Source organism: Sceloporus occidentalis, unplaced genomic scaffold, assembly GCF_023333645.1.
Source record: "Sceloporus occidentalis isolate IW3139 unplaced genomic scaffold, rSceOcc1.0.p SCAF_103, whole genome shotgun sequence".
NCBI classification, from domain to species: domain Eukaryota; kingdom Metazoa; phylum Chordata; class Lepidosauria; order Squamata; family Phrynosomatidae; genus Sceloporus; species Sceloporus occidentalis.
The window spans coordinates 1,878,043-1,888,684 of NW_028317083.1; the positions used below are offsets into that span (position 1 = coordinate 1,878,043).

Genomic DNA, 10,642 nt, shown 5'->3' on the forward strand with positions numbered 1-10,642 from the left:
CACTGACCACGCCTCATAGAGTAGTTCCACAAAAGGGCAGAGCCACAGTGAGCACCACATGGACAGATGATCCTGGGGAACGAAGTAAGAAGACAAAAGAAGAGGCAAGAGTGGAACTGCAGGAACGGAGACAGGGACATGGAAGCAGTCAGCTGAGAAGGTAGGGAGACATTAAGAGGAACAGTATGAAAAAGGATGAGAGAGAGTGAGTGCAAGAGTTAGTGAAAGCATGAGTTAAAGTAAGTGAGAGTGTGAGAGAGCGTGAGTAAGAGGGTAAGTGTTTTTTTAGACTTTAAAGTGAGGTATGGCGCCAAAGATAGGATGCAACCAGGACTATAGAGACTCATCAGACCAGGCAACATTCTTCCAATCTTCCATTGTCCAATTTTGGTGAGCCTGTGCGAATTAGAGCCTCGGTTTTCACTTTAAACCCTAGAGATGGTTGTGCGTGAAAATCTCAGTAGATCAGCAGTTTCTGAAGTACTCAGACCAGCCTGTCTGGCACCCAACAAACCATGCCACGTTCAAAGTCTCTTAAATCCCCTTTCTTACCCATTCTGATGCTCGGTTTGAGTTAAGTTGTCTTAACCATGTTTACATGCCTAAATGCATTAAGTTGCTGCCATAGCTGATTAGCAATTTGTGTTAACAAGCAATTGAACAGGTGTTCCTAATAAAGTGTCCAGTGAGTGTACGTTACCTAGCTTTGTCTTAACAATTAACGTGCCCAATAATGAAAAGATGATCTGTGTCTGAGAAGTCTGGCCCATGGGTGTCTACGAGGTAGGTCACCTTGAACTTTGTCAGAAACATCAGTGTCCCTGCAGGGATGAGGCAGGAGAGAAGTAAACCTGAGAAAGTAAAGGTGAAATTGCCAAGTAAACGTTACGTGGCAAACTATTATTTAAGTTTTATGTGATTTTCTGTTGTGGATGCGCCCCTTCCATTATTGCTGAACCTCTTCAATGTTATGCGTAGAAGTCACTTGATTCCGATCTATTTCTCAACAACAAGCTTGGTAAGCAGTTTTTAGTTATCACCTTAATGTTTGTTCAATAAATCCTCTTAAGAGAGAATTCCAAATGTATTATAGGAGGAGTCTTCTGTTTCTCTTGGATAGTTACACCCACACCGGCTATAAATTGGGTTTACTTCGTCCAAATTCCCCATAACACTTGGCTGTCACAGAGCGGATTAAACATGGCTTTCTATTCCGAAACAGTGACTCTCTTCCTTTTGTTCACCCTGATTACGATTCTTCTGAAGTTTTTGTCTAGTCTCCCTAAAAAGATTTCTTACAAGTTCCCCCCGGGACCAACGCCGCTTCCTCTGATTGGAAATTTACACATTTTGGATATAAAAAGGCAAGATTACACCTTCATGGAGGTAACGCTTTGAATGTTAGACTTTTACTGAATATGTCTCCTGGGGGTATTTATAAACAGATGGATTTAAGCTTTCTCCAGAACGATTTTTGGAACTAAAGCAATTTATTTATGTGCACAAAATGACACACATTCTTGGCAGTATACACACTTGATTTTGCTGTACAGAAAAACTAAATAAATCTTAGATCAAAAAGAAAGAGGGACAACCAGAGGTATCCAGGTCCAACAGAGTGGAGACGAGAGGTACTTGAGAGCATTTGATGCTATCATAAATAATTAGGAAACTTGTAGTTTATATATAGTGTTCTAGAATTCTCAGTATGCACCACTAGATCTTTTAAGATTTAGATTCTGGTGGCAGTATCTAGTATTAGAAGTTAATATCTAACTTACATTTGCCTTAAACCTACCCTGGTGTATCTGTTTGTGTTCCATAGCAGAGCGAAACAATTACAGAACTTTCAAACAATACATGTTCGTGTACACAATGTAGATCAAAATAAAGTAGTTTCCTTCGGTTCCAAATGATTTAATTACGCAAATGGCTTGAAATTGTTCACAAGAGCTACTTCAGAATGGTGAGTAAGACTCTCAATCCACAGCGCTCCCTAAAATGACCTTATTTTCTCAACTGAAATGGTGGATAGGTAAATGTCTGAAAGTGTTTTTTGTAGATTGGAAATACCAAAAACATTAAAAACACTCAATATCATGGAAAACCATGTTGGTCTTGAATAAAATATGTGTTACATTTTTCTTCCAGCTTGCGAAGACATACGGCTCATTCTTCACATTCCACTTCGGTAGGACGAAAGTTGTGGTTCTGGTTGGATATGATGCCGTTAAAGAAGCCCTCGTGAACTCAAGCTATGAATTTGGGAACAGGGGTGCAATACCAGTTGCTGACAATTTCCAGCATGGACAAGGTAATGCGAGAATGAATAGTGTGGAACAAATTTAGAAAATTTGGAGTGGACAAAGGGTCGGTAGGAACAAGCATCACTGCGTCACATACTTGCTGATGAGGCTGGGGTATAAATCCAGCAACAGGGGTCTTCCTAGCGTTCTTTTCAGAGGTCAGTGACAAGAGGTAGCAAAGAATTCTGGCAACATTTAGAAAAGTCAGAGCACATAAAGACGTAACAGGTATGAATATAGTCACCATGTGGCAGCAAGTAAAGTCTTAAGTCCCGATTTCTGGCCAGTGACCAACACTCCACCCTAAAAACCAAGAATGAAATCTCAGATTGTAAACTTCTGGGGCAGCTTAGGAAAGTTGCACTCGACATTTTTCTTTTACCTAACTGTGATGAAGTATACAAATCACTAACAAGGCACCAAAGGGTGAAAGCCTCCAAACAGGGGCAGGGAGGCAGGTCCTAAAAATTCTACCTGTAGTGCCGAGGCAGCAGCTGCACAGGAGGATCGGAGGAACTAATCAGTTGGGTTTAAAATTGCTTTGGTTTTGAACCTAAGCGAGAGGCCAATGTGAGAAGAAGAGAGAGATCCTTACAGAGTTGTACACCCCCTATGTGTGAATTGTTTTCCTTTTCTCTGTAGAGTAAAGTGATTTTATTTTAAAACTTCAGTGTCTTGTCCTGAAGAGCCACGTGCTAACACTCTGGTTAGAGATATTTTTTTATTACAATTTGTTCATAAATTACATAATATAAACCATGATTTCTGGCACAGGTGTAATCTTTTCCAATGGGGAAACCTGGAAGGTGACGCGAAGATTCACTCTGTCTATTCTGCGGGATCTCGGAATGGGAAAGAGATCCATTGAGGGAAAGATTATCGAGGAAACTGAACATCTAAATAATCTGATCCAGTCTTTTCGGGGTGAGTAACAAATCTGCATTTAAAATTTAAAAGATTATGTAAAATAAGATTATGATCAAAAGTTCTTAAAATGTAACTTAACATGACTTTAAACTCATCACTATCTGCTTCAAGGTAAACCTTTTGAAAAACGAGTATTTACTAACGCTCCTCCCAATATCACCTTCGGACTGTTATTTGGAAGACGCTTTGAATACAGTAACCCGACATTCAAGACGATGTTAGATCTGCTGAACGATCTGGTTATCCTCACTGCTTCTCCTCCTGCACAGGTAAAAAACAACGAATAACATTTAAAACCTGACCAGAAGTGGAGAGTTTGGAACCACTGACAGGTAGACCCCAACTCATAGCGATGTGAAGTACAGCAACAACTTGCAGTATGCAGAGCAGGGGGCAGATATCACTGGGGAGCAGCAAGGCCGTGGCGGGCCACAAGAGCAAACAGACATGGAGGCAAATACACAGGTGATGGGTAAAGGCAAACATTATATAAAGGCAAATATCATATGCATGATATTGCCTGCCGCACTGCTTGCCCGACAGGTGTTGTTTTATCCCTGTTTCTTGTTATGTTTTTTGTAGGTTGGCAACATACAGTCATCAAATTACGGTTTAATGGATCTAATAATTTAATGTCAAGACAATGCGAGGGTGAGGATTTATAATGAATTCTCTCGTCTTCTGACAAATGTTATCTTTCTTTGTCTCTAGTTCACTAACGCCTACCCGATTCTGAAGCACGTCCTGAAAACACCAAAAATCATTGTACAGAAAATCAACGAGTTAAATGTAATTTTGAAGGAACTGTTCATGGAAGCTAAAAGCAATATTAATGAAAGCAGCTGGACAACATACACAGAGGCCTTCATTCGGAAAGACATGGAGGTAATGGGTCATCTTGCTCTTGAGGACAATGCTTCTTACGTTGCAAAGGCTTGAAATGGCACTAATATGAGTTTTATCCAATTAGGGAGACATGTTAATAGGTGATATAAATGAGTATGACTTTCAAAATTCTGATGTCATATGCCACTTCTCCATATGTGAAAATCGTTCAATGAATTTTGTGTGTCATTTAAGGAGATGGTCATGGAAAATGGAAAAGTGGGAGATGGTAATGGAAAAATCTTTCATGAGAAGAATATGTTGGCGTCTATGTTCGATCTCATGCTTGGTGGCACAGAGACAACATCATCGACACTACAATGGGCCATCCTTCTCATGATGAAATATCCTGATATACAAAGTAAGAGATCACTGTGTGGTTGCCGTCCTAAATTTTTCAGTATCTGTACATTTTGGTTAAATGGTAGGGGTTAAATGGTAGGGGACATGCCCCTAAATGGTAGGCAAAAAAGCTACTAGTAACATGAGGTAGATGGTTGAGGCTTGGTGAAAACGTCAGGGCTTAGAACAAGAAGTGGGACACTGATTGATACAAAGTGAATGTTGACTTGTTAGTCCCCTCTATCCAGTTATTATTCTGTTGTTTTTTTTTACAGAAAAGGTTCATGAAGAAATTGAAACGGTTATTGGACTTGAGCGCCACCCAACGTGGGATGACCAGAAGTACTTACCATACTGTCTGGCAGTGGTACATGAAATACAACGGTTTGGCAACATCCTTCAGTACTTACCTCATTCTACTTTAACAGACACCCACTTCAGGGGTTATTTTATCCCTAAGGTATGTAATTGAATTATTCTGAATTCTGATTTCAACCAAGGGTTTTCACACTCAAATATCATTTTTTTGCGCAGACTTATATATATATTCTACTGCACTCATTATTGCTAGAATGTGAGACTCTGCTCATACTCTTGTCTTTCTCTATTAAAAGCAGGAAGCATAATTAAGTACACCCAGTGGCGGAACTACCGGGGTCGCAGGGGTCGCGGCTGCAACCGGGCCCCGGCGGCAGGGGGGCCCAAGCCAAGGGGCCGCCCGCAATCTTTTTTCCTTTTTTTTTTTTTTTTTTTTTTAATAAGGCAGGGGCGTCCAACATGCGGCCCACGGGCCAAATGCGGCCCGCGGGACCTCGAGGTGCGGCCCGCGTAAGATCGGCAGCCAGGGCAACCGATCTTACGCGAGCCGCACCTCAAGCCCTGCTACTTACTTGTGGGAGGGTCTTCTGGACTGCACAGAGGAAGCGGAGTTCACGTGACATCCTACTTCCTCTGTGCTTTAGCAGAGAAGGCAGAGGGAGGCCGCGCCCCCTGCTGAAGTGAGCGGCATCGAGGAGCTGCAGTGCAGGTAAGGGGGTGGGGAGGGTGTTTGAATGAGGGTGTAAATGCTGGAACCTAGGCATGATGGGACTGTGATTGCTGTTAGCAATCACACTCCTATCATGCCAAGTCAGCCAGTACATGCTGAAACCTGGCCAGCTGCCCCCCTTGTGTATTGATGCTGTCAGCAGTATGGGGTCTGCACATCACTTACAGCCACCCTGTACCAGCGTGTATTGGCTGACTTGGCATGATAGGAGTGTGATTGCTAACAGCAATCACAGTCCCATCATGCCTAGGTTCCAGCATTTACTGGATGGATGTGTAAGTGCTGGAACCTAGGCATGATGGGACTGTGACTACTGTTAGCAATCACACTCCTATCATGCCAAGTCAGCCAGTACATGCTGAAACCTAGCTAGCTGCCCCCCTTGTGTAGTGATGCTGCCAGCAGTATGGGGTCTGCACATCACTTACAGCCACCCTGTACCAGCATGTACTGGCTGACTTGGCATGATAGGAGTGTGATTGCTAACAGCAATCACAGCGAGCACAGTCCCATCATGCCTAGGTACCAGCATTTACTGGTTGCCTGGGTATGATAGGAGTGCCAAGTCATATTGCTAATTTTGTCCAATTGTGTGTTACCTACTTTTATTAAACATGTGAGTTTTTATTATTATTTTTAAAGGTGGGGGTCATTTTTGGTTTTGGCTAAGTGAACCCTGAATGTTTTGGTCCAGAATTTTCATTTTAGTTCATCCCTAGCATAAATCTAGGGAATCCTGAATTTGTAGTCGCAAAACTTTCAAGGCCCAGAAATCAGTGAGAGGAAGAGTAAAGGTTTTGTGTCATTTTACTTTATTTTAATCTGCATATTTTATTAAAGGCCATATTTTTTGTCACAGTGAAAAATGAGTGCGGCCCGCGCACGCATACAATTCTGATGAAGTGGCCCACTGCAGAAAAAACTTGGACACCCCTGGATTATGCCCTTTGTACATGCGCCCCTTTTTCTTTGATTTTTTTACAGATATGATTCAATATGTAAATTGAATTTGTTGAAAAAAAATTGTTGGGTAAAAATCATGTTTTTTTTGAGGGGGTGGGGGGGCCCTTAACAGATTCTCGCACCCGGGCCCTGAGGCGTCTAGTTACGCCCCTGAGTACACCTTGCGTTGGTGGATCCAGGGTGGACAATGGCACAATTGCCCCCCACTCATAGATAGATGCTCTGAAAGTAGGGGTAAAGAGGTATGTCCCAGCAACTGGACTTACCTCTTTAACCCCCCTAACTTCTAGATGGAGGTGGGGTCATGTTATGTTGTTTTGTGTAATCCCTTGGGGGTAGCACGGCAGCTTGCGGGGCGATCTGCATCAAAGACAGCCTGAGGCTTCACGTGGTAAGTGAGGTGTGCATATGTGTGTATCTTCCTAGGTATGTTAGTATCCGCCTGAGTATGCATGTTCGTGTCTGCCTGAGTATGCATGTTAGTGTCTGCCTGAGTATGCATGTTAGTGTCTGCCTGAGTATGCATGTTAGTGTCTGCCTGGGTGTGTTAATGTGTGCGTCTGCGTGGGTTTGTTAATGTTTGTGTCTGTCTGGGTATGTTAGTGAAAGTGTGTGTATGTTGGTGTGTAAACATGTGTCTTTTGGTATGTTAGTGAAAGTATTTCTAGGTATGTTAATGTTTTTCTGGATGCTAATGTGTTGGGGGATATTTTAGTGTGTGAACATGTGTCTTTGGTAATGTAAGCATGTGACCATGTGTCTTTGGGTATGTTAGTTTGTGTGTGTGTGGGTATGTTAGTGTGTGAACATGTGTCTTTGGGTATGTTAGTTTGTGTGTGTGTGGGTATGTTAGTGTGTGAACATGTGTCTTTGTCTGGGTTCGCAAGTCTGTGTGTTGGTTATGTTTGTGTGCTAGTGTTGAGTGCCTGTGTGTGTTAGTGTTGATTGTCTGTGTGTGTTAGTGCCGAGTGTCTTGGTTGTCTTAGTTGTCTTGGTGTGAGTGTCTGTGTGAGTGCGTAAGTGGATGTGTGAATAAGTGGGAGAGCCTTCCCAAGGTCAGGCTCTGGATCTGCCCCTGGTCCCTTGCACATCTGTCCTAAAAGCAGAACCCTAGGGGATCCAATCAATAAAACAAATGCTCTGTATTCTGAAAATGTATTTTAATTGGACTCAATAATTTTTTTAGGGAACACAAGTGATCCCTTTATTTACGTCGGTCCTTTATGATGAGACCCAGTGGGAGACTCCGTACAGATTTAACCCCAATCATTTCCTGGATGCTGACGGGAAGTTTCTGAAGAAAGATGCATTCTTCCCATTTTCTAAAGGTAATGGATGAGTGACTCTATGTTTTAATGAAAGGGACACTCTTGTGAGAAGCAGACGTAAAGGCCGCCATTGATATTTTGAGTGACTTTTCCTACACTGAGCTGATTCTTTATGGCAACGCTAATGACGTCCTCATAGTGCTAGGCTGGGTGGTTAAAACTGAACACACAATCTCACCAGATAGGCTTCCTTCTAGAAACCCTGACAGGAACATTCCAAGAGTATCCAAAAAAAGTGTCACAGAAACACGCTGAGTGATATTTTTTAACCATCTATCACTTATCACAAGGCAGTATAATAAGGATTTGCGGTTATTGCCTATTGGATTAGGCTCAGATAACAACAATATCTGAGATACAACAATATAAATGGTTAACAGCCAGCTGCCTGAAAACATTATGTAATCACTAGAACAATATTTTTGAAAGCTGATTTCAATCTTATAATAGGAATACTTATTGTTAAGACTTCGTCCCTTCTTTGAGTAGGACTCAAAATTATATATAAGCTCAAAATCAGTGGTCACCAAGACCCCCTACCAATCACGTTCTTGAAAGACCCAGGTCTCTTTTTGATTAGCACAGGTAGATCTGTTAAAAGAATCGAGTCTGAACTGTGAGATGATAGAGCCGAGTACGTTATGTGACTGGTCTTCCTATGAATGTAACCTCTTACTATCATTTGTCTATCAGGACGCAGGGTTTGTGCCGGAGAAACCCTGGCCAGAATGGAACTCTTCCTCTTCTTCACGGGGATGCTCCAGAAGTTCACATTCTCTCCCCCACCGGGCGTAGACAAGGCAGACCTGGATCTCACTCCAGATCCATTTTTTATTATGAGGCCAAAGCCTTACAAAGTTTGTGCCACTCCGCGGCAATAGAGGGAACATCTCAGGGAATTGTCTCAAGCATATCTCCTAATTTTGGGTGTTTATACGCACAGAGCATCCTGCTTTACTTGTAAAACTCTTTGTGAAACCCTTCTATAAGAAGCACCATCATAGAGAGATCCTGACAAGAAGCTGGTACTAGTCATGAATAAGCTGCATGTTTCTGAGCCGTATATCCAGAAATGTAACATTTGCTCGCTAGTTTACTCGCTGTTTGTTAATACCTCATTAGAAAGAACTGTATGAATAAATACAAGGTTTCAAATCACTCTTTAAATGTAGGCTGCCAGATCTTTTTCATCAGAACTTTTGAGCAGCTAAAACAAAACAGTGTTTCAAATAAAGGATGGAATTCTGTGGGGTCAAACATAAAATCAGCAATTCCTCTTAGCCTTTCCCACAGTAAACCCTGGAGTATTTTAACCACTAGTCCGCATTTGCTTAAGCAACTACAATATTCTGAAAATAATTTGGACACAGAGCTTAATTATTTCATATATATTTTCATATATGAAGAAAATGGGCATGTAATTTAACGTTGATAAATGTATAGTAATGCATTTGGAACCTCTCACTAAAGCAAAACATTACATCTGCAGCTAAGCCCCGACCCTCTCGTTTTTGATGACAACTTCTTATTCTACCATTTCTCCTTCACAGACATAGACATTGTATCAACCATAGGCTATTCTATGTCTGTCAATTTATGTAGCTAAAACATGTGTAGGGAGGTGTTCAGCTGTCAACTAGACTTTATTATAAGATAAATGTATATACCATCCTAGTGATTGCTGCACCACCAAAAATAGCACGATTATGTCTTTATTATATTTTTTAAAACAATATCATATTTTGTTAAAGTAAAGTGTGAAAGAGTAAAATATCCCATCCAAATATTTGTTTTTTTGTAAGTACAATGTCATTTGTAAATTGGTAACAAATGCAATAAAATATATCACAGAATAATAATTGCTTAAATAAATTATATTCAACATTTAATCTGTTTAAACTATCAAATTCTGTGTGATTTCTTGTAAATAGCTTTCTACACTTGTGTATAATATTACATTAATCATCTCCTAGAGAACATAACAAGGAACTTTTATTGTATCCAAGCCATAGAGTATTTTGCTGATTCATCCCCTGAAATACATATTAAAGTACAATAGGTTCTTCCAATCACTTAATAATTACTCTTATCTAGAATGTAACTCTGTCCTCAAACCTTTTACAAAAAAACAAAACAAAAAAATCATATTTGCCTTAAACAGTGTTAATCACCATTTCTTTACCACGTATCCCATAAATATTATTTTTATTATTTTCTGATCACCAACATAGACTATTCTACTCATCTTAAATAGCTGTGATTTATGAAGTAGAAACATTCCTGTATTTAACAAATTAAACTTTAAATTTAGCTAACATTTAAACCTTGAGACCCACTATCATATTCTGTGATATAAACAAACAGCTTGCTATACTGTATGATATGACATTATCTCTTAAAAATTGTTTGGTACATTTATTGTATCCAATCCAGAGAAGATACATACAGTCCCAAAATATTTTTTTCTTAAATAGAATATAGCTCTATCCCCAAGGGTTACCTCTTTCCATGAAAAACTCCTTCACTTTCCACCCCCACCATATGAACTACTTCTGAATATTATATATTCCTGATAATCTGGGATTAATACTTTTTATTAAGACATTCAGTTGCTTTCTGTGAGGAATCAAACACTACTTTGGGACCAATAATGTTTGTAAGAAGACTTTCAGGACAAGCAACAACTGGATGGACCCAATATTGTGAAAGAAACCCAAAATATCACATGATTGACAGAAATGGCAGCCTCTAGGTTCACTGTAACAAAATTAGATAAAACCAGGTTTGGTCAATGCTAACCTAATGTATAAAGCACTGGGGTTTATGCTCAAGGCTCAAGTCCA

The 10,642-nt window shown here is 40.4% G+C and overlaps 1 protein-coding gene across 1 annotated transcript; it reads left to right on the plus strand.

Annotated features, from left to right (window-relative positions):
- The first annotated feature begins 1,200 nt into the window (after positions 1-1,200).
- LOC149283515 (cytochrome P450 2W1-like) lies at positions 1,201-8,680 on the plus strand. The gene is made up of 9 exons (XM_089497462.1): positions 1,201-1,386; positions 2,152-2,314; positions 3,081-3,230; positions 3,345-3,502; positions 3,945-4,118; positions 4,314-4,479; positions 4,736-4,920; positions 7,658-7,799; positions 8,493-8,680. The coding sequence occupies exons 1-9, from the start codon at positions 1,201-1,203 to the stop codon at positions 8,678-8,680; spliced, it is 1,512 nt and encodes a 503-aa protein (XP_089353588.1).
- The last annotated feature ends 1,962 nt before the right edge of the window (positions 8,681-10,642 follow it).

Coding starts and splice junctions, on each gene's coding strand:
- LOC149283515 (XM_089497462.1), top strand. CDS start 1,201: ATGGCTTTCTATTCCGAAACAGTGACTCTCTTCCTTTTGTTCACCCTG. Junction 1,387..2,151: donor AAGATTACACCTTCATGGAG/GTAACGCTTTGA, acceptor TTTTTCTTCCAG/CTTGCGAAGACATACGGCTC. Junction 4,119..4,313: donor TCATTCGGAAAGACATGGAG/GTAATGGGTCAT, acceptor GTGTCATTTAAG/GAGATGGTCATGGAAAATGG.